This window comes from Oncorhynchus nerka, linkage group LG23 (genome assembly GCF_034236695.1).
Source record: "Oncorhynchus nerka isolate Pitt River linkage group LG23, Oner_Uvic_2.0, whole genome shotgun sequence".
NCBI classification, from domain to species: Eukaryota; Metazoa; Chordata; class Actinopteri; order Salmoniformes; family Salmonidae; genus Oncorhynchus; species Oncorhynchus nerka.
Genome location: NC_088418.1, coordinates 45,132,680 through 45,160,164, shown reverse-complemented (window position 1 = coordinate 45,160,164; position 27,485 = coordinate 45,132,680). Strand labels below are relative to the sequence as shown.

At 44.6% G+C, this 27,485-nt stretch overlaps 1 protein-coding gene across 1 annotated transcript in view; it reads right to left on the bottom strand.

Moving 5' to 3' along the window:
• The window catches only part of LOC115106914 (synapsin-3-like), a 132,196-nt gene that overhangs the window by 91,735 nt on the left and 12,976 nt on the right, over positions 1 to 27,485 (bottom strand). Inside the window, exons 2-4 of the mRNA XM_065008400.1 lie at positions 15,744 to 15,801; positions 11,935 to 12,017; positions 9,348 to 9,506 (exon numbers count right to left, since the gene is read on the bottom strand). Of these exons, the coding sequence (XP_064864472.1) occupies positions 9,348 to 9,506; positions 11,935 to 12,017; positions 15,744 to 15,801 (300 nt within the window). The remainder of the gene's footprint in view (positions 1 to 9,347; positions 9,507 to 11,934; positions 12,018 to 15,743; positions 15,802 to 27,485) is intronic.

Here is a 27,485-nt window from a genome sequence, read left to right as displayed (position 1 = left end):
TTTGTACGTGTATCTGTGTATGGAGTATAAATTGTATTGTTCACTTACACATGGTTAGCAGATGTTAATGTAAGTGTAGCGAAATGCTTGTGCTTCTAGTTCCGACTGTAACGGTTGTCGTCTTCCTCTTCTGAGGAGTAGGAAATATCGGACCAATATGCAGCGTGGTAAGTGTTCGTCATATTTATTACACTGAACACAGGAAACAAACGAACAAGCGAATAAAGGAAAACCGAAACAATCCCGAATGGTGAAAAACACAAACGGAAAATAACCACCCACAAACAAGAGTGGGAAAACAGGCAACCTAAGTATGGTTCTCAATCAGAGACAACGATTGACAGCTGCCTCTGATTGGGAACCATACCAGGCCAAACACATAGAAATATAAACTCAAGAACAAAACATAGAATGCCCACCCCAACTCACGCCCTGACCAACCTAAAAATAGAAACATACAAAAGGAACTAAGGTCAGGACATGACACCGACAGTGCAGGAATATCTAACAAGTAATCGAACAAATTCACAACGACTACCTTATACACACAAACGTAAAGGGGTGAATAAGAATATGTACATATAAATATATGGATGAGCGATGGCCGAGCAGCATAGGCAAGATGCAGCAGATGGTATAGAATACAGCATATACATATGAGATGAGTAATGTAGGATATGTTGACATTATTAAAGTGGTGTGATTAAAAGTGACCTTTATTAAATCCATTTATTAAATGTATTTAAGTGGCCAGAGATTTGAGTCAGTATGTTTGCAGCAGCCACTCTATGTTAGTGATGGCTGTTTAACAGTCTGATGGCCTTGAGATAGAAGCTGTTTTTGAGTCTCTCGGTCCCAGCTTTGATGCACCTGTACTGACCTCGCCTTCTGGATGATAGCGGGGTGAACAGGCAGTGGCTCGAGTGGTTGTTGTCCTTGATGATCTTTTTGGCCTTCCTGTGATATCTGGTGGTGTAGGTGTCCTGAAGGGCAGGTAGTTTGCACCCAGTGATGTGTTGTGCAGACCGCACTACCCTCTGGAGAGCCTTGCGGTTGTGGGTGGAGCAGTTGCCGTACCAGGCGGTGATACAGCCCGACAGGATGCTCTCGATTGTGCATCTGCAAAAGTTTGTGAGTGTTTTAGGTGACAAGCCACATTTCTTCAGCCTCCTGGAGGTTGAAGAGGCACTGTTGTGCCTTTTTCACCACGTTCTCTTTGTGGGTGGACCATTTCAGTTTGTCCGTGATGTGTACGCCAAGGAACTTACAACTTTCTACCTTCTCCACTACTGTCCCATCGATGTGGATGGGGGGATGCTCATTCTGCTGTTTCCTGGAGTCCACGATCATCTCCTTTGTTTTGTTGACATTGAGTGAGAGGTTATTTTCCTGACACCACACTCTGAGGGCCCTCACCTCCTCCCTGTAGGCCGTCCTTCCACTGTAGTGTCACCTGCAAATTGATGATTGGGTTGGAGGCGTGCATGGCCAAGCAGTCATGGGTGAACAGGGAGTACAGGAGAGGGCTGAGAACGCACCCTTGTGGGGCCCCAGTGTTGAGGATCAGCGGGGTGGAGATGTTGTTTCCTACCTTCACCACCTGGGGACGGCCCGTCAGGCCGGGACCCAGTTGCACAGGGCGGGGTTGAGACCTAGTGTCTTGAGCTTAATGACGTGTTTGGAGGGTACTATGGAGTTAAATGCTGAACTATAGTCAATGAACAGCATTCTTACATAGGTATTCCTCTTGTCCCGATGGGATAGGGCAGAGTGCAGTGTGATGGCGATTGCGTCGTCTATGGACCTATTGGGGCAGTAAGCAAATTGGAGTGGGTCTAGGGTATCAGGTAGGGTGGAGGTGATATGATCCTTGACTAGTCTCTCAAAGCACTTCATGATGACAGGGTGATAATCATTTAGTTCAGTTACTTCTGCTTTCTTGGGGACAGGAACAATGGTGGCCATCTTGAAGCATGTGGGCACAGCAGACTGGGATAGTGATTGATTGAATATGTCCGTAAACACATCAGCCAGCTGGTCTGCTCATGCTCTGAGGACATGGCTAGGGATGCCGTCTGGTCCCGGCAGCCTTGCGAGGGTTAACATGTTTAAATGTTTTACTCACGTTGGCCACGGAGAAGGAGAGCCCACAGGCTTTGGTATCGGGCCGTGTCAGTGGCACTGTATTGTCCTCAAAGCGAGCAAAGAAGTTGTTTAATTTGTCTGGCGCGCAAGACGTTGATGTCCCTCGACGGAGCTGGTTTCTTTTTGTAATCCGTGATTGACTGTAGACACTGCCACATACGTCTCGTGTTTGAGCCGTTGAATTGCGACTCCACTTTGTCTCTATACTGAAGCTTTGCTTGTTTGATTGCCTTGCGGAGGGAATAGCTACACATTTAACATGCTGGTAGAAATGAGGTAAAACGGATTTTAGTTTCCCTGCAGTAAAGTCCCCGGCCACTAGGGGTGCCGCCTCTGGATGAACATTTTCCTGTTAGCTTATGGCGGTATACAACTCATTGAGTGTAGTGTTAGTGCCAGCATCGGTCTGTGGTGGTATGTAGACAGCTATGAAAAATACAGATGTAAACTCTCTAGGTAGATAGTGTGGTCTACAGATTATCATAAGATACTCTACCTCAGGCAAGCAAAACCTAGAGACTCCCTTAGATATTGTGCACCAGCTGTTGTTTACAAATACACATAGACCCCCACCCCTTTTCTTACAAGAGGCTGCAGTTCTATCCTGCCGATACAATGTATAACCTGGCAGCTGTATGTTATTCATGTCGTTGTTCAGCTACGACATAAGATACAGTTTTAATGTCCCGTTGGTCGGATATACATGCTTTTAGTGCGTCCAATTTATTATCCAGCGATTGTACTTTGGCCAATAGGACCAATGGCAGAGGCAGATTAGCTACTCGTCGGCGGATCCTGACAAGGCACCTCTATCTCCTCCCACGAATCCTCAGTCTCTTCTCCTGCAAATGACGGGGATGAGGGCCTGTTCTGGTGTCTGGAGTAAATCCCTCTCGTCTGACTCATTAAAGAAAAAGCTATTTTCGGTCATACGAGACGGTAGCAGCAACATTATGTACAAAATAAGTTACAAACAATGGGAAAAAAGAAAACAAAATAGCACGGTTGGTTAAGAGACAATAAAAGGTCAGCCGTCCTCTCTGGCGCCATCTTGGAACTGAGTGTTTGTGAGTATTTTAAAGTCTGCATTAGGCCCTCTGAACAGGCAGCGGAGGGTATAAATCAGCATTCTGAGAGCACTCTGCCCAACTGTCACACACACACACACACACACACACACACACACACACACACACACACACACACACACGCACACACGCACACACGCACACACACACACACAGAGACACAGACAGGGCCCCAGGACAAGTGGACAGCACAGTAAAAACAGCAATAGACTCCAAATATGGTCCCCCCTCCCCTTCCCTCTCCTCCCCCTCTCTCCTTGCTAGCATCACACAACACAAAGCTCATCTGAAATCTTTGGGAGTATTTTTACAATTCTGCTAATGGGTGTCATTGAGGTTCATGTGCACAAGGTGCCTTTCGCTATGGTCAGGCGACAAACGTGTAAACGAGAACTTTGGTGGCCCGGAGTAAAACCACACGCAAATCTAAAGCATTATCCCAACATTCAGAACGTGATAATAAGTGATTTTACTACAACTATACCGGCTTCTGCCGGCAAAAAGCCTGTGATCGATATTGACATCTGCAACTGTGATACAACAATTCATGAGGTGTCACGCTCTTAGGACACAGGGTACGGATAAACAATGACAATAGCTCAACTCCTAGAACTGTGGCAAGCTCTATCACAGAAAGGATTCTCTGCTTCATGTGCGAGACCCATTTAGACTAAACCTCCTGCTCCTCCCCCCCTACCACCCCCAATCATTACATGGCCCATTATATCTCCTGTAAAAGAAACAGTCCCCCTGACCAGATCCCTCTCGATATATACAAAAGCAACAGCCGGAGTGGGAAACCTAAAATAGCTCCTGGTGATGAACGTAGATGTGGGGGTAGGCAAATGAAGGCTCCTATCTTGCGGTTTCCTTTGGGTCCAAACATAGCTGTTTTTCAACAGCAGAAATGACTATTTACTTGGACTCGATACACTTCACCTCATTTATCTGAACAAACAAATGTGTGCTGCATTGTAAGGCAGTGGAGTCTGAGGAGAGCGGCAACCTTTCCATAATAGAAACCTTATTATCATCTATATAGGGCACAGCTGCACTTGTTCAAGTTGGTCAAGAAAGGGCAACAGGAGTCTTTGTACAGTTGGCCAGTGCTGATCCCTCGTAAAAGATTTCCAACTGAACATCAATCTTGTAACAACGTCAACACAGATGCCCTGAACCTCTGGGGGTGGAGACGTGAGGCGATTACTAAGGGTACGGATTACACAGACCCAATTGGCTGTGAATCTCCATTACTGCAGGAGAGAGGAGCGTGGAAGAACAAGGTGGAGGGGAGCAGAGCGGAGCAGAGCAGGCATTCTGTTCTCACTGAGGTCATAGGCCTGGTGAGCAGATGTTGTCCCTTCTGACCCGACTAGAACTCATTCTAATCACATAATGTGTCCAATTGCGCAAAATTGAGTACTTATTTTCCTCTACTCATGAACAAGGGTTGTCGAGTACCAATATGTACCCAGTGGATGGCTATTATTGCATTTGAATCATGCCTGTGATGTTAATATCACATTGACGGAGATGAAACGAGCAAGCAGCCTTGGAAAAAACATTACTCACAGGGGAAAGGAACATGGATGTCATGACCGAGATCCTCCGCTTGGCACTGCTTAGCCCACGAGCACAGAAAGGGAGCACACATCCAAGATACTTCAAAAGAGAAACAAAAGGCATTGTGGGAGATAGTGGAAAAAACCCAGAAGCCCCGTGTATGCCCCTTTAGAGCACATCAACAATCTGAACACACACAGGATCTCCTGGCACAAGTGTGTAGAGATAAGAGTGGGCACAGTCAATGGCGCAGGGTATCTTGGAGCACTTATTGAGAGATTGATAAGACTCCCAGCTCCTTTGGAGCACAAAGAATCAACTGATTCATGTTAGGTGGGACCTAACGTTCAATTGATGCACTGCTCTCCGTTCTATTCATGCAACCCAGTGAAACATGAGTGTGAAGAGTATAGGAAACGACGCATGACGTTCCCTCTGAAACTATGCTATTCAGAGACAAGGTGACACCGAAATAGAGCCTTAGCTATGAGCTGAATATTTAAAAAAGTTTTGCTTGTAATCTGTTTGTCATCTGCACGGTGCAATGGAGAGTGTTCTGAAGACGTTTTGACCACTGTGTTTCAGTGTTTCATACATGTCGAGGAGCCGGGAAAGTTAACCTTCAAAAACAGGGCCTCGTCGGTGTGGAGGAGAGTGTTTTATGACAACATGCTCACACCTGAAATATTTTAATGGGGTTGGGCAGAGGGGCATATCAAGAGATACACTATATATACAAATGTATGTGCACACCGTTTCAAATTAGCGGAATAGGCTATTTCAGCCACACCCATTGCTGACAGGTATCAAATCGAGCTCACAGCCATGTACTCTCCATAAACAAATATTGGCAGTAGAATGGCCTTACTGAAGATCTCACTGACTTTCAACGTGGCACCATCGTAGGACACCACCTTTCCAACAAATCAGTTTGTCAAATTTCAGCCCTGTTAGAGCTGTTCCCGGACAACTGTAAGTTCTGTTACTGTGAAGTGGAAACATCTAGGAGCAACAACGGCTCAGCTGCGATGTGGTAGGCCACACAAGCTCACAGAACGGGACCACGAGTGCTGAAGTGCATAAAAGTCTTTGGTTGCAAAACTCACTACCTCTGGAAGCAACCTCCACATAATAACTGTTCGTCGGGAGCTTCATGAAATGGGTTTCCATTGCTGAGCAGCCGCACACAAGCCTAAGATCACCACGCGTAATGCCAAGGGTCTGCTGGAGTGGTGTAAAGCTCGCCGCCATTGGAGTCTGGAGTAGTGGAAACGTGTTCTCTGGAGTGATGAATTACGCTACACCACCTAGCAGTCTGACGGACGAATCTAGGTTTTACGGATGCCAAGAGAACGCTACCTGCCCCAATGCATAGGGCCAACTGTAACGTTTGGTGGAGGAGTAATGATGGTCTGGGGCCGTATTTCATGGTTCGGGTTGGCCCCTTAGTTCCAGTGAAAGGAAATCTTAACGCTACAGCACACAATGACATTCTAGACGATTCTGCGCTTCGAACTTTGTGGCAACAAAGGTCCGTTCCTGTTACAGCATGACAATGCCCCAGTGCACAAAGAGAGGTCCATACAGAAATGGTTAGTCAAGATCAGTGTGGAAGAACTTGACTGGCCTGCACAAAGCCCTGACCTCAACTCCATTGAACACCTTTGGTATCAATTAGAATGCAGAATGCGAGTTAGACCTAATCTCCCAACATCAGTGCCCAACCTCACTAATGCTCTTGTGGCTGAATGGAAGCAAGTCCCCTCAGCAATGTTCCAACATCTGGTGGAAAGCCTTCCCAGAAGAGTGGAGGCTGTTATTGCAGCAAAGGGTGCACCAACTCCATATTAATGCCCATGAGTTTAGAATGAGATGTTTGATGAGCAGGTGTTCACTTACTTTTGCTCATGTAGTGTACCAGACCTCAATAGGCCTCTCTTTCTCTCTCACATTCTCTCTGTCTTTCTGGCTGTCTATCTGCCTTTCTCTCTCTCAGCTATCAGAAGCTGCTATGGGTGGCCTGTACACTGCCTGTGCCTCAGACTGGCACCTTATATGGCAGCAGCTGTTCAAGAGCAGGAGAGCTAGCTAGTTTGGCTTTGGGCACGTGGGCACCAGTTGAGTTCAGAGCAGGGTGAGGGAAGACAACAACACTGCAGAGCTGAGGAGGTAGGAAAGAGAGAAAAAGAGAGAGAGCAAGGGGGCTGTGATTTTATTGTAGTTTTCAACAAAAAAAGGGGGCCATCATCCCATTGATCCAACTTTTCACACAGGGATCGGGTTTCCTTCCTCCTTGAGCTTTATGATAGATGTACTAACACCCGGCGAGGGGTCCCGGCTGGGCTGTGTAGGGTGGGAAGGCTGGCGGCCTTCCCACCCTACACAGGGCAATTAGCATCTGACTCGTTACCCTGCGAGGAGCGGAGGAGGACTTCTGAGAAACAGTGGAGGGTCTGGCAAAAATAAAACTGGGGTTAGATGGGGTTTAGGGGGATTGAGGGTGCGACCCCCATAGCAGTCCCTTCGCTCTTGATTTAAGGGTCCTAATTAAGAGCCGCCACGTTTTTATTTGGGCTTGCTCTCAGCAACGCCGAGAACTGCTGCAAAAACGCAGAGCCCCCATATTTCACAATTCCTAAAAAATGCATGATTTTAATTTACAACTCCAAGCCCCACTAGCCCAGCTACGGTCTCAATATTACTGAGAATCAGATCTAACCACAACAGTAGAGTGTTGAGCAAACAGACAGCCTATAAAGTCCCTGGTCTGGTCTTTTGTGGTTTGCTTTTTCCTTCTCCAAATAAATCCCACCACTTAATTTCAAAGACAACGACTCCAGTCTGCCCAATCGCTTGCAGATGTATGGCCAAGCTTTTAGGAGGGAAATGAGATGTTATCTACCCACCAAAAATACTGTATGTCTAGACGGTTGCGTATTTTTGCATATACATTGGCACTGACGGCATCTTTTCATATAAAAAAAAGAAGATAAATGCCCATTAAAACTGCCGTGTTTGTGCTACAAGGTTAAGAGCAGGTTACTTCAGGGGGAAGTTGGTGTGACAAAACATTTGTAAAAGAGCTACCTGATGGGAGAGTCAGAAATAATTAATCGAGCTACTGCCATTGCTAGCTTCTGATTCAAATAAAAAAGCAACAACTCAGAACTGTAAGGGACTGCTTCTGACACGAGTCCAGAAAACATTTCAATTCTCCCTGCATATAATTCCAATGCTGAGAAGACGAGTACATCAAAATAAGTACATTCCATCAGGCAGCCAAGCACATACTGTACACAAACACAGAGCATGCTAGCATGATAACAGGCTAACTGAGGCATGGGAGTAAAAAAGCCATGTACTTAGTGTCTAATAGGTACCGTAATTTCCGGACTATAAGCTGCTACTTTATTCCCACACTTTATACAATGATGCGGCTAATTTATGGATTTTTCCCGCTTTCACAAGATTCATGCCGCCAAAAAAACTGAGCCCCGTCACATAATATGACGTAAATCGAGCGCGCTCAAACTTCCCATCATTCTGATTACGGTAGTAATTTTGTCACCCTCATCATGGCAAAGACACGGAGAAATGCATATGATGCAGCTTTCAAGTTGAAGGCGATAAATCTGGCTGTTGGAAAAGGAAATAGAGCTGCTGCACGGGAGCTTGGCCTTAATGAGTCGATGATAAGACGTTGTAAACAGCAGCGTGAGGAACTGACTCAGTGCAGAAAGACAACAAAAGCTTTCAGAGGGAAGAAAAGCAGATGGCCCAAAGTATTTGCAGCCACTCGACATCAGTGTAAATCGTGCATTTAAGGTGGCGCTCCTTGTTCAGTGGGAGGCTTGGATGACAAGTGGGGAGAAATCCTTCACTAAAACGGGCCGCAGGCGAAGAGCATCTTATGGTCAAGTCTGCCAGTGGGTCCTGGCGTGGAGCATTGTCAAAAAATCCACTATCATCAACGGGTTTCGAAAGGCTGGACTGCTGCGTGTTGAAGGGGCAGCATGAGCTCAGCGGGGTATTTGCCTCCGGATGAAAGTGACGAGAGCGACAATGAAAACGATCCAACATCGGATGAAGCAATTCTGAGGCTCTTCAACTCCGACACCGAAGGAGATGACATCAGTGGTTTCAGTGCACAGGAGGAGGAAGATAGTGACCAATTACTTTCTTGGTAGGCTACTGTTTAAATTTTTGTTACAAGCCGTGTTTCGTTAAAGCCTATTTATTTTTGTTACAAGCCGTGTTTCGTTTAAAGGCTGTGTAAAGTTAATTTGTTTCAATGTACCGGTAGGCACCTGCGGCTTATAGACATGTGCGGTTTATTTATGTACAAAATACATATTTTTTAAATAATTCAGTGGGTGCGGTTTATATTCAGGTGCGCTTAATAGTCCAGCAATTACGGTACAAAATACCTGCTGCTACCCAGCTGCTAAAGCTCTAACATGCGATCCTAATGGTGCTTGAATATGGCAGCTTAGATTCCTAGTGGATGATGGGGTTACGAAATTGTGAAAGATGTGGGTCAAGTCAAGTCACCCAAGAGTGGCATCAGCTGAGCTAACAAAACCCAATCCCTCGTCTGAGCCATCCCCAGCCACATTCCCCTGCAGCTCCAACAGTCCTAAACGCCACCAACCTGCTCCACCCGGATGTCGCACTCCCCCGTTCAACTTCTTCCCTCGGAAATACTTGGCCCTGTGAGGAAAGAAATGGGAAAGAGACTAATGAGACGAGATGAAATGCGATCACAACTTCAGAGCTCATAAACCTTTTTTTTTCACACAGTAGCCTAGGGGAGCTTCTAGACAGGGAAAGGTTGTCTACAGTCGTGAAATGACCTGTGTCGGAGACGACTAGAAAATAGCTTATCCTGTATCACCTGAGTCCTGGATAATTACAAAGGTATCTATTGTAGTGGCCACCTGTGTATACTCTGCCACGACACTTCTGTTTCCCCCCTCCCCTTCCCTCTCCTCCCCCTCTCTCCTTGCTAGCATCACACAACACAAAGCTCATCTGAAATCTTTGGGAGTATTTTTACAATTCTGCTAATGGGTGTCATTGAGGTTCATGTGCACAAGGTGCCTTTCGCTATGGTCAGGCGACAAACGTGTAAACGAGAACTTTGGTGGCCCGGAGTAAAACCACACGCAAATCTAAAGCATTATCCCAACATTCAGAACGTGATAATAAGTGATTTTACTACAACTATACCGGCTTCTGCCGGCAAAAAGCCTGTGATCGATATTGACATCTGCAACTGTGATACAACAATTCATGAGGTGTCACGCTCTTAGGACACAGGGTACGGATAAACAATGACAATAGCTCAACTCCTAGAACTGTGGCAAGCTCTATCACAGAAAGGATTCTCTGCTTCATGTGCGAGACCCATTTAGACTAAACCTCCTGCTCCTCCCCCCCTACCACCCCCAATCATTACATGGCCCATTATATCTCCTGTAAAAGAAACAGTCCCCCTGACCAGATCCCTCTCGATATATACAAAAGCAACAGCCGGAGTGGGAAACCTAAAATAGCTCCTGGTGATGAACGTAGATGTGGGGGTAGGCAAATGAAGGCTCCTATCTTGCGGTTTCCTTTGGGTCCAAACATAGCTGTTTTTCAACAGCAGAAATGACTATTTACTTGGACTCGATACACTTCACCTCATTTATCTGAACAAACAAATGTGTGCTGCATTGTAAGGCAGTGGAGTCTGAGGAGAGCGGCAACCTTTCCATAATAGAAACCTTATTATCATCTATATAGGGCACAGCTGCACTTGTTCAAGTTGGTCAAGAAAGGGCAACAGGAGTCTTTGTACAGTTGGCCAGTGCTGATCCCTCGTAAAAGATTTCCAACTGAACATCAATCTTGTAACAACGTCAACACAGATGCCCTGAACCTCTGGGGGTGGAGACGTGAGGCGATTACTAAGGGTACGGATTACACAGACCCAATTGGCTGTGAATCTCCATTACTGCAGGAGAGAGGAGCGTGGAAGAACAAGGTGGAGGGGAGCAGAGCGGAGCAGAGCAGGCATTCTGTTCTCACTGAGGTCATAGGCCTGGTGAGCAGATGTTGTCCCTTCTGACCCGACTAGAACTCATTCTAATCACATAATGTGTCCAATTGCGCAAAATTGAGTACTTATTTTCCTCTACTCATGAACAAGGGTTGTCGAGTACCAATATGTACCCAGTGGATGGCTATTATTGCATTTGAATCATGCCTGTGATGTTAATATCACATTGACGGAGATGAAACGAGCAAGCAGCCTTGGAAAAACATTACTCACAGGGGAAAGGAACATGGATGTCATGACCGAGATCCTCCGCTTGGCACTGCTTAGCCCACGAGCACAGAAAGGGAGCACACATCCAAGATACTTCAAAAGAGAAACAAAAGGCATTGTGGGAGATAGTGGAAAAAACCCAGAAGCCCCGTGTATGCCCCTTTAGAGCACATCAACAATCTGAACACACACAGGATCTCCTGGCACAAGTGTGTAGAGATAAGAGTGGGCACAGTCAATGGCGCAGGGTATCTTGGAGCACTTATTGAGAGATTGATAAGACTCCCAGCTCCTTTGGAGCACAAAGAATCAACTGATTCATGTTAGGTGGGACCTAACGTTCAATTGATGCACTGCTCTCCGTTCTATTCATGCAACCCAGTGAAACATGAGTGTGAAGAGTATAGGAAACGACGCATGACGTTCCCTCTGAAACTATGCTATTCAGAGACAAGGTGACACCGAAATAGAGCCTTAGCTATGAGCTGAATATTTAAAAAAGTTTTGCTTGTAATCTGTTTGTCATCTGCACGGTGCAATGGAGAGTGTTCTGAAGACGTTTTGACCACTGTGTTTCAGTGTTTCATACATGTCGAGGAGCCGGGAAAGTTAACCTTCAAAAACAGGGCCTCGTCGGTGTGGAGGAGAGTGTTTTATGACAACATGCTCACACCTGAAATATTTTAATGGGGTTGGGCAGAGGGGCATATCAAGAGATACACTATATATACAAATGTATGTGCACACCGTTTCAAATTAGCGGAATAGGCTATTTCAGCCACACCCATTGCTGACAGGTATCAAATCGAGCTCACAGCCATGTACTCTCCATAAACAAATATTGGCAGTAGAATGGCCTTACTGAAGATCTCACTGACTTTCAACGTGGCACCATCGTAGGACACCACCTTTCCAACAAATCAGTTTGTCAAATTTCAGCCCTGTTAGAGCTGTTCCCGGACAACTGTAAGTTCTGTTACTGTGAAGTGGAAACATCTAGGAGCAACAACGGCTCAGCTGCGATGTGGTAGGCCACACAAGCTCACAGAACGGGACCACGAGTGCTGAAGTGCATAAAAGTCTTTGGTTGCAAAACTCACTACCTCTGGAAGCAACCTCCACATAATAACTGTTCGTCGGGAGCTTCATGAAATGGGTTTCCATTGCTGAGCAGCCGCACACAAGCCTAAGATCACCACGCGTAATGCCAAGGGTCTGCTGGAGTGGTGTAAAGCTCGCCGCCATTGGAGTCTGGAGTAGTGGAAACGTGTTCTCTGGAGTGATGAATTACGCTACACCACCTAGCAGTCTGACGGACGAATCTAGGTTTTACGGATGCCAAGAGAACGCTACCTGCCCCAATGCATAGGGCCAACTGTAACGTTTGGTGGAGGAGTAATGATGGTCTGGGGCCGTATTTCATGGTTCGGGTTGGCCCCTTAGTTCCAGTGAAAGGAAATCTTAACGCTACAGCACACAATGACATTCTAGACGATTCTGCGCTTCGAACTTTGTGGCAACAAAGGTCCGTTCCTGTTACAGCATGACAATGCCCCAGTGCACAAAGAGAGGTCCATACAGAAATGGTTAGTCAAGATCAGTGTGGAAGAACTTGACTGGCCTGCACAAAGCCCTGACCTCAACTCCATTGAACACCTTTGGTATCAATTAGAATGCAGAATGCGAGTTAGACCTAATCTCCCAACATCAGTGCCCAACCTCACTAATGCTCTTGTGGCTGAATGGAAGCAAGTCCCCTCAGCAATGTTCCAACATCTGGTGGAAAGCCTTCCCAGAAGAGTGGAGGCTGTTATTGCAGCAAAGGGTGCACCAACTCCATATTAATGCCCATGAGTTTAGAATGAGATGTTTGATGAGCAGGTGTTCACTTACTTTTGCTCATGTAGTGTACCAGACCTCAATAGGCCTCTCTTTCTCTCTCACATTCTCTCTGTCTTTCTGGCTGTCTATCTGCCTTTCTCTCTCTCAGCTATCAGAAGCTGCTATGGGTGGCCTGTACACTGCCTGTGCCTCAGACTGGCACCTTATATGGCAGCAGCTGTTCGAAGAGCAGGAGAGCTAGCTAGTTTGGCTTTGGGCACGTGGGCACCAGTTGAGTTCAGAGCAGGGTGAGGGAAGACAACAACACTGCAGAGCTGAGGAGGTAGGAAAGAGAGAAAAAGAGAGAGAGCAAGGGGGCTGTGATTTTATTGTAGTTTTCAACAAAAAAAAAGGGGGCCATCATCCCATTGATCCAACTTTTCACACAGGGATCGGGTTTCCTTCCTCCTTGAGCTTTATGATAGATGTACTAACACCCGGCGAGGGGTCCCGGCTGGGCTGTGTAGGGTGGGAAGGCTGGCGGCCTTCCCACCCTACACAGGGCAATTAGCATCTGACTCGTTACCCTGCGAGGAGCGGAGGAGGACTTCTGAGAAACAGTGGAGGGTCTGGCAAAAATAAAACTGGGGTTAGATGGGGTTTAGGGGGATTGAGGGTGCGACCCCCATAGCAGTCCCTTCGCTCTTGATTTAAGGGTCCTAATTAAGAGCCGCCACGTCTTGCTCTCAGCAACGCCGAGAACTGCTGCAAAAACGCAGAGCCCCCATATTTCACAATTCCTAAAAAATGCATGATTTTAATTTACAACTCCAAGCCCCACTAGCCCAGCTACGGTCTCAATATTACTGAGAATCAGATCTAACCACAACAGTAGAGTGTTGAGCAAACAGACAGCCTATAAAGTCCCTGGTCTGGTCTTTTGTGGTTTGCTTTTTCCTTCTCCAAATAAATCCCACCACTTAATTTCAAAGACAACGACTCCAGTCTGCCCAATCGCTTGCAGATGTATGGCCAAGCTTTTAGGAGGGAAATGAGATGTTATCTACCCACCAAAAATACTGTATGTCTAGACGGTTGCGTATTTTTGCATATACATTGGCACTGACGGCATCTTTTCATATAAAAAAAAGAAGATAAATGCCCATTAAAACTGCCGTGTTTGTGCTACAAGGTTAAGAGCAGGTTACTTCAGGGGGAAGTTGGTGTGACAAAACATTTGTAAAAGAGCTACCTGATGGGAGAGTCAGAAATAATTAATCGAGCTACTGCCATTGCTAGCTTCTGATTCAAATAAAAAAGCAACAACTCAGAACTGTAAGGGACTGCTTCTGACACGAGTCCAGAAAACATTTCAATTCTCCCTGCATATAATTCCAATGCTGAGAAGACGAGTACATCAAAATAAGTACATTCCATCAGGCAGCCAAGCACATACTGTACACAAACACAGAGCATGCTAGCATGATAACAGGCTAACTGAGGCATGGGAGTAAAAAAGCCATGTACTTAGTGTCTAATAGGTACCGTAATTTCCGGACTATAAGCTGCTACTTTATTCCCACACTTTATACAATGATGCGGCTAATTTATGGATTTTTCCCGCTTTCACAAGATTCATGCCGCCAAAAAAACTGAGCCCCGTCACATAATATGACGTAAATCGAGCGCGCTCAAACTTCCCATCATTCTGATTACGGTAGTAATTTTGTCACCCTCATCATGGCAAAGACACGGAGAAATGCATATGATGCAGCTTTCAAGTTGAAGGCGATAAATCTGGCTGTTGGAAAAGGAAATAGAGCTGCTGCACGGGAGCTTGGCCTTAATGAGTCGATGATAAGACGTTGTAAACAGCAGCGTGAGGAACTGACTCAGTGCAGAAAGACAACAAAAGCTTTCAGAGGGAAGAAAAGCAGATGGCCCAAAGTATTTGCAGCCACTCGACATCAGTGTAAATCGTGCATTTAAGGTGGCGCTCCTTGTTCAGTGGGAGGCTTGGATGACAAGTGGGGAGAAATCCTTCACTAAAACGGGCGCAGGCGAAGAGCATCTTATGGTCAAGTCTGCCAGTGGGTCCTGGCGTGGAGCATTGTCAAAAAATCCACTATCATCAACGGGTTTCGAAAGGCTGGACTGCTGCGTGTTGAAGGGGCAGCATGAGCTCAGCGGGGTATTTGCCTCCGGATGAAAGTGACGAGCGACAATGAAAACGATCCAACATCGGATGAAGCAATTCTGAGGCTCTTCAACTCCGACACCGAAGGAGATGACATCAGTGGTTTCAGTGCACAGGAGGAGGAAGATAGTGACCAATTACTTTCTTGGTAGGCTACTGTTTAAATTTTTGTTACAAGCCGTGTTTCGTTAAAGCCTATTTATTTTTGTTACAAGCCGTGTTTCGTTTAAAGGCTGTGTAAAGTTAATTTGTTTCAATGTACCGGTAGGCACCTGCGGCTTATAGACATGTGCGGTTTATTTATGTACAAAATACATATTTTTTAAATAATTCAGTGGGTGCGGTTTATATTCAGGTGCGCTTAATAGTCCAGCAATTACGGTACAAAATACCTGCTGCTACCCAGCTGCTAAAGCTCTAACATGCGATCCTAATGGTGCTTGAATATGGCAGCTTAGATTCCTAGTGGATGATGGGGTTACGAAATTGTGAAAGATGTGGGTCAAGTCAAGTCACCCAAGAGTGGCATCAGCTGAGCTAACAAAACCCAATCCCTCGTCTGAGCCATCCCCAGCCACATTCCCCTGCAGCTCCAACAGTCCTAAACGCCACCAACCTGCTCCACCCGGATGTCGCACTCCCCGTTCAACTTCTTCCCTCGGAAATACTTGGCCCTGTGAGGAAAGAAATGGGAAAGAGACTAATGAGACGAGATGAAATGCGATCACAACTTCAGAGCTCATAAACCTTTTTTTTTCACACAGTAGCCTAGGGGAGCTTCTAGACAGGGAAAGGTTGTCTACAGTCGTGAAATGACCTGTGTCGGAGACGACTAGAAAATAGCTTATCCTGTATCACCTGAGTCCTGGATAATTACAAAGGTATCTATTGTAGTGGCCACCTGTGTATACTCTGCCACGACACTTCTGTTTCTTCGCCAACAGAGACAAGTATGTCGTCTTAACAACAGTATACAGTCAAAACAACCTCGGAATAATCTGTTTATTTGATTAAGGAAGGCTGAAACATCAAGTTTTCCAAAATAGCTTGAGACCATTGACAAATATTATTTGTTTCCATGATTACAACATTGTGGTCCTTGTGTAGTACCATACAAACTTTCCCAGTCTAAAAACCAGCTGAGCATCATAATCAGTCATAACATCATATCCCCCACCTATTAGGCGGTTAGGCACCTCATGAAGAAACAGCAAGAGAAGAGAAAGAGTAAAGAGAGAGAGGCGAATCTCAAATCAACAGGATATTAAAAGAGATATGACTCAATGTCCCTGAATGGAACAATGTCCCAGTACACAAACAGTAAACAGTAACAGTGATGTCCTTTTTTTGTCGTCTGAGTCTGTCTGTCTGTCTGAAAACTCATTTCCTGTTCCTAACCGTGACATCCTTACAGGCCAGGCATCAGGCTTCACTGGCATCATCAAACACCATAGGCAGGAAACCTGATTACATTTTTAGACAGCCCTGATAACCAACAAAAACAAACACAAACAACCACAAAAACACAAGGAACAAACACAAACACGAGGCAGAAACCGACGGTGACGGTGTCACTTTAAAAAGCCAGGGATTGGGTATGTGTGTGTTTGGAGAAGAGGAAGGGGGTGGACATTCACATAAATCTGGACATTTCAGATATACTACCTCTCATGCACACTTTTGGGCGTTAAGAGCTCTACGTTTATAGCCTGTGAGCCTGTGTCTTTGCCAACACGCTGTGGGTCCAGCCGGTGAACTCTCACCCCGAGCAGGCGTGGGCCGGTTATCAATCTGTCAAGGGCTACATGCTAGCTGTTGGTGTGTGTTTGCTGTGTGTGTTTGCTGTACGTGTGTGTGTGTGTGTGTGTGTGTGTGTGTGTGTGTGTGTGTGTGTGTGTGTGTGTGTGTGTGTGTGTGTGTGTGTGTGTGTGTGTGTGTGTGTGTGTGTGTGTGTGTGCTCTACATGCTGGAGGCTCCTGATCAGTAGGACACAGGCTGTTAGGGATTTAGAGTAACTGCCTCTCAACTCAACTCACTCTCTCTTCTCTTTGGGATTGCACTTTTTCTGGTAATCACCCAAAAGATTATTGGTGTCTTTTCTGTGACAGAATGGGGCCCTTCCAACTAATGAATGGGGCCCTTCCAACTAATGAATGGGGCCCTTCCAACTAATGAATGGGGCCCTTCCAACTAATGAATGGGGCCCTTCCAACTAATGAATGGGGCCCTTCCAACTAATGAGTTATAAATAAAAAATAACCCCTCAATAGACCCCCCTTCAAGCCAATGAGCAGTCAATATGACTGCAACATTCTAACAGTGTAATTAATACATTTTATATATGCTCTCGCTTGTTTTAGGTAACATAAGAATACAATTTGTTTTATTAGTTTATGTTACTGTAAGACAGGGGTCTACAACCTTTTCTAACATGAGAGTTACTTTTAAATTATGAAACATGTTCATTTTTTTGTTTTGTAGCTTTCAAATAGGCACTTTGTATTTTCCCGATATTCCATTTTCTCAGCTTTATTTTTCCTGGTTTGTAATTTTTTTTTCAGTTTTCAATCTAAACAGTTCAAATTATTTCAATGAGAAACAATGAAATTAGACGTTCTGAGTCCATGTCAATGCTTAAATCACACCAGAAGACATTTTTTAGGGCGGGGCAAAAAATGAACACATTTTTTTGGAGTAATGTCTCTTTAATTGTGCATTTTGTGCGAGAGGAATGTGCTGGTCTAGCTATGTTTTTGTTGCTGTATATGTCATGACAGAGTTTGAAAAACAAAAGCCCATCGGATTTGATACAAATAATCATTATATAATTCTGCCAGGTAAGCTTACTTTGCATCATTACCGCTGGAAAAATGAAAGCTAGACAAACACACACACACACACTCACACACCATCCACATCACACAGAAGTACACGGGCAATTTTGCTGGAAATTAATTGACAGATATTGTGTTACGTTTAGTTTTTTTAAGCCAATTTGAACTAACTAGGGATAATGTCAAAATGGATTTGATTGGATAGTAGCCGGGAGTTTACGGTGTCTGATTACTTGATAGCTTGTGATAGAGTTCTCATTCCCAGCCCAAACCCGACAGGCCCTGACTGCCCGGCCTTATAAATGATAATAATACAATTATTGATTGTAATTGAAAGGCATGAATTAATCAGCGTTATGGCGCTGTCCCAACCAAAACGATGCTGAAATGATCATAAATGGCTTTTTTTCCCAGAATGATTTGGCGAGCTACTCATAGCTGGGCTGCGAGCTACTGGTAGCTTGAGATCGACCTGTTGGAGACCCCTGCTATTTAAACACTAAAAACACCTTGATTAAAGTGTTCAATACTAATAATTTGATCTGTGGAGTGCATTTGTTACAACTATGAAACAGAAAGCATGTGTTGGAACGTGGTAACAGCTTCATTTTAGAACAAAATACGAAAAAATACCCCAACCACTTAGACGCACAAGATGCTCAGTCAAATAATGAAAACATCATTAGCCCAAACAACATTATAAACTGGGTGGTTTGAGCCCTGAATGCTGATTGGATGACAGCCGTGGTATATCAGACTGTAGTATGACAAAACGTTTATTTTTACTGCTGTAATTACGTTGGTAACCAGTTTATAATAGCAATAAGGCACCTCGGGGGGTTGTGGTATATGGCCAATATACCACGGCTAAGGGCTGTATGCAGGCTCTGCGTTGCGTCGCGCTTAAGAACAGCCCTTAGCCGTGGTATATTGGCCATGTACCACACCCCCTTGTGCCGTATTGCTTAAAAATAAGCACCAAGTGTGCTCGATAAAGTGAAAATCAGCACAAAAGCAATAATGGCATTATAATTCATATAAGTCTCGATATGACAGCAGTCAAAAATAGTAAATTGTCAGCTTATTGGAGCATGTTCATGTCACATAAACAAGGAAAGCTGGTGAATGCGTTGCTAATGTTTTGCTTTTCTTGAGAGGTAGGGCCTGGTCTCTCAATGATGACATTTGGTGCAAATAAGCGGCCCGTAGCATTGTCATCGGCTTGTTCAATCCAAACAGGGCCGTCCCTCCTCTCTCCTGTTTCACCGTTTCATTTGGTGGTGGCGCAGGCACTTTCTCAGTGCGCACCGTTCTGTCTTTTTTTTTGCGCTTAGGCCTCGGAGGTGTTGGTTCAGGCTGAGGCTCTGAATCGGAAGAATAATCCTCAGAGATGTTGTGATTCATTTCTTCCCCATCATATGAGTCTTTTTCATTCAGATGTGCGTCCATTCATCTTGGTCTTCTTGCCATTTGTAAATGACACACGCTCTCACTTGGTACTCCAAGTAGGCCAGGGTAGACTGCTTGGATTCGGTGTACTGATTTAGCCTACATACCATTTTGAGATTATAATTTAGAATAGATCAAAACAATAAAGGCCCGTCCTGTTCTTCATTCATAAATAGGTGATTACGTAGTTATGCATCTTTCGCTTCCCCTCACTCATCAACTCACCCATTCTCCGCCTTTCTCCCCCATCACATATTACTTCATTAATTTAATGTTGATATGTCTGTTAAATTAGTTTGGGTATAGTTTTAGGTTCAGATTCGAGGCAATTATCAGGGTGCTTATCAACTGGGCATGGCACCTTCAAATATCGGGAGAAGGCTCGGAGCAGGCTCTACTGTCAGGAGAAGAAACTATCTCACCGGAGAAAGCAAGCATCCGAGAGAGCTAAACAGCACCCCTCTCTTACTACATCATGTAGCTGTTGCTGCCTGGACAAAAAGAGTATGACATGCCATACTATTTTTGTCCAGACAGCGTCAGATACACATAATGCCACAAGGGGGCGCTGTTTAGCTCGCTCTGCTGATTTATCAGGGATTGATGAGTCTTTCTGTTGGCGTGCGTCTCGGTCCAATAAATTATCAGTATTTTAATATTTTTATTTGGACAGGCAAGGAGGTATGGTAGGGCGGGCCAGGCCCCCTAAGGACCATCCGTAACGCCTGCCCTGATTCCCTGCCTTGGTGTTTGTCTTCTCTGGCAGTATAAGGTCACACTAGCTCTCTCCTTATGTCTCTTCTTGCCGTACCCCTTTATCTCCCCTTATCCCTGCTTTCCATATGCTGCTTTACAGTACATGAGATGCAAATTAATCTCATCACTGATCTTCTTCTCAAGGTTTTCCAGCTGTTGAGCTGTTGACTATAAGATCCATGGTTATCCTTCCCTGTCATTTAGTTAGCGGTAAACCATTGAAAGCGTCTGACCTAGATACAGTAAAGACCAATGCTCTGTCAACCCAGGGCCACTCTTACCTTCAACATGACCATAATAGAGCATGAGCCATGAAGCGAGACCAGGAGGCTCGCGTACGGGTTAAAAATTACTGGTATGTTTTCAAGCCAAGGCATTCATTGTACAACCTGTCATCACTTCAAATTATCCCTTCAATTTATGGTCAGTTGGACTTTAAAAGTGGAGGTGAGCAGCCCTTCGCATGGTTCCAAGAGTAAACACCCAGACAGGATTTGGCCCATGTTCTTCCCAAACACTCACTCTAACACACAGTCACACACCCTATTCTTTCTTACACGTGAAAACATGGGTTAGGCTATATGACAATGAGAACTCACAGCCAGATTTTTCCCACAGCCATCAATTACTATCACTTTGACAGCAGATATGACAATAATGACATCAGTGATTGTATTGCATTCACCAAAGAACGGTTGGATAGAGTTATCTAATATAGGATCATCCAAGAGCCGGTACATTGTTCAGATTCGAACAACAACCTGACAGCTTCTTGGCTTGCAGAATGTCATGTGGCATGATAGGGAGCCAATGGCAAGTCAGATGAGGAGGGCGAGATGGTGAGAGAGAGGGACCAGGCAGCCAAGCAGGAGAAAGGAGGAGAGAGGGAATCCTGGGAATGAGAGATTCCGAAAGACGGTGCGAGAAAAACAGAGAGGTGAGAATAGGAATGAGAGACTGAGAGCTAGCGAAAGATGGAATGAGAACTGGAGAGAGAAAAAAAAGAGCGTGAGGGAAAAGGAAAGAGATGAGTGAGAGAAACAGAAAGAGAAAAAGTGATGAGGATGGTGGATGGTGATGTTGTGGGTGGTGAAAGCTGCTGTGTGTGTGTGTACCGCCATTGTGCCCCAGTCAGAGCTGGAGGCCAGGCCTGTCAGGGGAGCCCAGCGTTTCCCTGGAGACCAGCAGCCTCTCCTCTGGAATGCCCTGGAGGAAATGTGACCCCGAGGCAGAGGGCAACGATGGATGGACATGGGACACCCTCACCAACACTAACCCTCACCCACAATTAAAGATCCTAATAGCTTGGATATACAGTACAGTACTAATGAGCTACTATTTCTAATACAGCTGTCTGTGCAAACACCTCCCAAGGGGAGACATAAATATTACAGTCATGTTCACTCAGCTATGAGATTCTATTAAATATTAACAATGAGAAAGGTCAATTCGGGGAACATGAAGAAAGACTGTGGCAAAGCCACCACACATGTTGTAACACTGATTGCTAATTTAGTGTAATATTGTAAATCACTATTAAACCAATTTCAGATAAGAGATCCTATCAGCCATCAATAAGCCATTGATGAATTCTGAGTTCTAACTCAAACTTGAAATAGGGTTAATTATCAGGTATTCTATTGAAATATTGAGTGCTATAGTTTAGAGGGTCTACACCAGAAGTTAAAGGTTATCTGTAGGAAGAAGGTATATGGTTGGTGCAATTAAGCTTGGAATGTACTGAGTGTACCCGGGGGTGTCCTCGGATGGGGCCACAGTGTCTCCTGACCCCTCCTGTCTCAGCCTCCAGTATTTATGCTGCAGTAGTTTATGTGTCGGGGGACTAGGGTCAGTTTGTTATATCTGGAGTACTTCTCCTGTCCTATTCGGTGTCCTGTGTGAATCTAAGTGTGCGTTCTCTAATTCTCTCCTTCTCTCTTTCTTTCTCTCTCTCGGAGGACCTGAGCCCTAGGACCATGCCCCAGGACTACCTGACATGATGACTCCTTGCTGTCCCCAGTCCACCTGGCCATGCTGCTGCTCCAGTTTCAACTGGCCTGGGCCCTAGGACCATGTCCCAGGACTACCTGACATGGTGACTCCTTGCTGTCCCCAGTCCACCTGGCCATGCTGCTGCTCCAGTTTCAACTGTTCTGCCTTACTATTATTCGACCATGCTGGTCATTTATGAACATTTGAACATCTTGGCCACGTTCTGTTATAATCTCCACCCGGCACAGCCAGAAGAGGACTGGCCACCCCACATATGCTCTCTCTAATTCTCTCTTTCTTTCTCTCTCTCGGAGGACCTGAGCCCTAGGACCGTGCCCCAGGACTACCTGACATGATGACTCCTTGCTGTCCCCAGTCCACCTGACTGTGCTGCTGCTCCAGTTTCAACTGTTCTGCCTTATTATTATTCGACCATGCTGGTCATTTATGAACATTTGAACATCTTGGCCATGTTCTGTTATAATCTCTACCCGGCACAGCCAGAAGAGGACTGGCCACCCCACATAGCCTGGTTCCTCTCTAGGTTTCTTCCTAGGTTTTGGCCTTTCTAGGGAGTTTTTCCTAGCCACCGTGCTTCTACACCTGCATTGCTTGCTGTTTGGGGTTTTAGGCTGGGTTTCTGTACAGCACTTTGAGATATCAGCTGATGTACGAAGGGCTATATAAATACATTTGATTTGATTTGATTTGTAGGGAAAACAATCATATGTGGCAGGCACTGATGAGGCGAGAGAGTCATGGATTAGTAATGAAAGGGGTCGAGGTCAGGTCAGGTCACGTTAAGAGAGAAGGAAAAGTGTATTGCCAGTATCACTTCGTTTCCTGCCAAGCAATAAAGATACTGTGTTTAGTTAGAAGGAGGAGACCACCCAAAGTGGGGTACATATACCACCACTATTGTAACCATGTCCTTGTCTGTTTAGCTGTTCTATCCTTTGGGAAGAATAAACTTGGTTTAAGCTTTCATAGTGTCCGGCGAGCTCTTACTCTGATAATTAGAACCTAACAGTTGGTGCTGATTCTGGATCAGTGAAACAGGAGCCGGCACCAGAAACAAGGTAGGCACAGTTCCTACACCTGTTATCACTAATTCTGACATGTTGGGGAGATGAGAGTCGTAGGCTGAACCAATTATAGGATACGGACCTAGAAAGCCTGAGCTTATTCAGTAGTCCCATTGTATTACCACCAGTCATAGCTTTGGTAAATCCAGGAAGGTGAGCCCGAAAAGGCTGGTACCGGCAGAGGGTAAGTCCTAGGGGGTAAATCCCGAGTGGGTTGGTTCCTGTGAGTACTATAAGAAAATAGTGTGGGGCAGTATAGTGCCAGGGGATGGATAAGTGTCTGGAGGAGAGGCTCATCCATGGTTAGAAAAGGAGAAAGATAAAATGATTCAGAGAATATGAGCAGTAGCAACAAGGAGAGAGGTTGGTTTATGCCCTATTGGGGCGGGGGAACTGTGACAGATTATGTGGAAATAGGAAAACAAGTGGGAATAATGTTGGTAATGTGTCTTATCAACAACAGTGATATTTGAGGTGCAACCCTGGAATAAGACATTAGGTCATCCGTATTCTCCAGTAATACATTTGCAGACTATAGTAGTGGTTCTAATACAAGGTATTAGGTGCCGTGACCAATTAAAAGGCACAAAAACCATAACTATTCTTCGGGGAAATGGGTAACGCTACCTTGGAAAACAGTTCATAGAAGGGAGTGAAGAAATCTAAAACACCCTGGACATCGTCGGGAGAGGTTTGGGAATACGAACTATTGATATGGCAACAGACAGCCCGATTCACGAGCATTCTACCAATTCGGCTCGAATATGGGAAAAATTTTGCAAACTGGATTTTTTTTTGTCAGCATTTCCCAGCTAACGGAAAATTCTAATCTGATAGAAAATTTAAGGGAGGCAATTGTGACTTGCCAAAATGACATAAAACCAGAATCAAAAGCTCAATATTCCAGCGTTTAGATGTCAGCATTCTATCAACAAAAAATACAAACCGATAAACCCGGAATTAGTAGATTTACTCAGCTACAGAGACACTGGGAACGGGAGTACATTGACAGAATTTGTGCGTCGGCTTTGATGACAGGGTTGAAACCTGTGATCAAAACGACAAATGCGGGGGAAGTGGATGAAATAGAGCAGGATGCTTTGAGAATGGAATATAACTCCGCTCACTTCGCAGGCGTGCAAGGGGTTAATATGGCCACAGTGAAAGTCACTAACGGTGGTTTCAATGGCCAAGGTAAAACAAAGAAACGTAGCGAAAAAGCATCAAAGCGTAGGGAGTGAGATCCCTGTTTTAGATGTGGGGCCGTTGGGCATTTGGAAGAATGAGTGTAGAGTGGGAATGGAGCCTGTTGCATTCGGAGGAAATGCTGCCATACAACCGTTTGCCTCTTTTTCAAAAAGAGCAGCAACAAATCTTCCTGAAAGTAGCGGGACAGGAAACTTTCACATAGCGGTGTATGGCCTCGGTACGATCAATAGTGGTTCATAGAGATTACAGTTTCTATGTGAAGGAAGACATACGAGACATACGTTGAACACAAATTTTTAATAGATGCCAGGGATCCAATATAACAGATTCCTTACAATGAGAAATTGGCTAAATTTGCCACAGGAAAAAGTATTTTGGGTTAAAGAATCTAGGCGAAATGCCAGGGGAATGGATTCATAAAGAGGTAACAACTAAAAATTATCTGGCCAAACACTCCTGGTAACTCATGAGACATTTTATGCTGTTTTATTATGAAAGAAATTTACATTTTATGTCGTCTTATTCTGAAATAGGTTTCTAGAATGGACGAAAGGGTGGAGGGGTCACGAGGAATTAGCATAGGGGTTACCAAACCTAAAATGCACTTTACATTTTTTTTTAGCTCATGAACATTGTGGTGCGGTGGTTATGAGGAATCATGGGGAAAGAGACCAGCGAATGGTTGGACTCGGTGGCGAGATAAAGTCGCGGTGTCTAAGGGTAGTACGTGCTAAATAAAAGGACACAAACGTTGGGGTGGATTAAAACAAACGCTTAATGATTGGAGTAAGGACAGTGGATTTACCATTAGCATGTTTGGTATATAATTAATACTTTTGGATTGCTAACGAAATGTTCACTTTCTATTCCAGAAGAGGGGGTTTCATTATCTCTCGTTGGAATGTTCCCCGAGACTGTGGTCTTGGGGAGAGCAGTTAGTGATATTCGGCAGTTTTAAGTACAAAAGTATCTGGATTAGGCCAAAAACGGAGTTCCCAGATAACTAAGGCCTGTTGTTCATGTGTGTGTTTTTGACCTACGGTTTACCACACACACCAGCACAACTTACTGGTTATGAATATGCGTTAGTGGTGTTGATACTGTGGGATGTATTTTTGGGGTTCTTTTCAATTTGGTTTTAAATTGGGTATGCAGAATGATGGAAAATGTTTGAAAGGTTTTTAAATGGTTTCTGAAGCACAGGGAAAGAAACGTTTTCAAGAGTTGTAACTCTAAAATGATTGGTTATTCAAATGTGTTTCTTTTTTATTTAACATGCAGTATTGTTTGTTTTTGAATCACGATATGAAGGAAGGTCTACACACTGCGAACCATTTAGACTTAAGAATGCTTTGAGATACCGATCTTTCATTACCATGCCACTGGCGACAGGAAAACAGGGACAGATGGGAGTTGTAAATGAGAAGAGTCGGCAATAAAAGGTCCCGTTTATAGATGTACACTCTAACCGTGATGATGTGTGCCAGGTTGAGAAGCTTGAATTCAAGTGATAGACTCAAAGTAAAGTTACTGTCATTCTAAATTTGGGTTGGATAATTGATCAAATGTTTTAGTTATGATTCGGGTACAGCGAGAGAGAGTTGCTCTCAAACTGTGAGGGGTAGGTGCACTGATCAAATGTATTGGGCCTAGGGAGGCTCTAGAAATCTTGTCTTTAAGTGTCCTCCGAGAGGGAGGTTATTAGAGAACTCACTGGATGATAGCTTGGTTCAAACATGAAGGTTGTTTGTTTTACCATGTCATCAAAATGTTTGTTAAATCGCATCAATAAATATAGATAGATTACTAGATTTTAAAAAAGGTACAATTGATTGCATACAAGGCTCAACGTCTGTCTTGCATTAACACCCAAGGATGAAAATGAATGAGATGGGCGTGGAGACCAGCATCACATGGGCATACAACGTAACGGGTGGACGGTTCTGTCCCCAGTCTTAGTCGCATCAAGGGTGATGTGAAATGATTAAACATGCATTTTCTCTTTTCCCTGTTTCAGTCAAAATGTGTTTAGGTTTCGTGGAACATAAGAGTGATTGATCATTGTTCCAGAGGAGGGACTGATGTATATTGACTAATTGATTTGAGATTTCTTTTTAAATATTTATAACTTTAGAAGTGCATTAAGAGTAGTGACCATATGAGTTAGATGGAATGATATATGTGTAAATGTATCTGTAGCAGGAGGCGAGGTACACATGAGGTCTGTGTTTGAGACAGAATGTTTACATAAGGCTGTTACGTGGGATGGAACATGACTGGGTGGAGATCTGTGGGGGCTCATAAATTGAGGTCGGGGTGATAGTTTCTGGGGATGATACCACTCTATGTATATTGTTACAGGTGATAGCTCGTAGGAGAGGGAGGACAGCTAACTGTGCACAATATAGGGAATATTACACATACCCAGAGCATGGAGAAAGTAGCAGAGATAGTCATTTCAGACACTATTGTCAACTTTCAGGAAACCTGTGACTCAGAGTTTTGTTAGGTTGGATTGGATATTCTTCCAACGTCATTGATCTCCTTCCCATTTATAACAGCCAAACAGCCAGCGAACACTAGACAGATTCCATGCAGTAGTTATTCTCACGGCAGTCGCTGTAGGGACAGTTATTGAAGGAGGCGATAGTAACATCCTCGAATTGGACTACGGTCCAAATTGGGGATTTGAGTTATTTGAGATATGCGTCATGGGCAGTGTTAGTAGTAGCGGGCATTACTTTAATAGCATTGTTGGGAGAGTCTATGTTGTCAGGAAATCTGGATCTGGGAGCTATTTTAGCCGCCATAGTTGGGTTAGTTTGCTTTATTGGTTAATGCATCATATGAAAGGGTAGATGTTGGGGCAATTGTACACTGGACACAATTCTGGAGGCATTGATGTGAAAGCATATGCAGTGCTAAGTTACCTCAAGAGGCGTGGCGTTGATTAGGCCTACGCATTTGCCTATCAGTTGACGTGCCTATCAGGTGGCAATAGAGGAAATGGGGAACAAAGTGAAAATGACATGG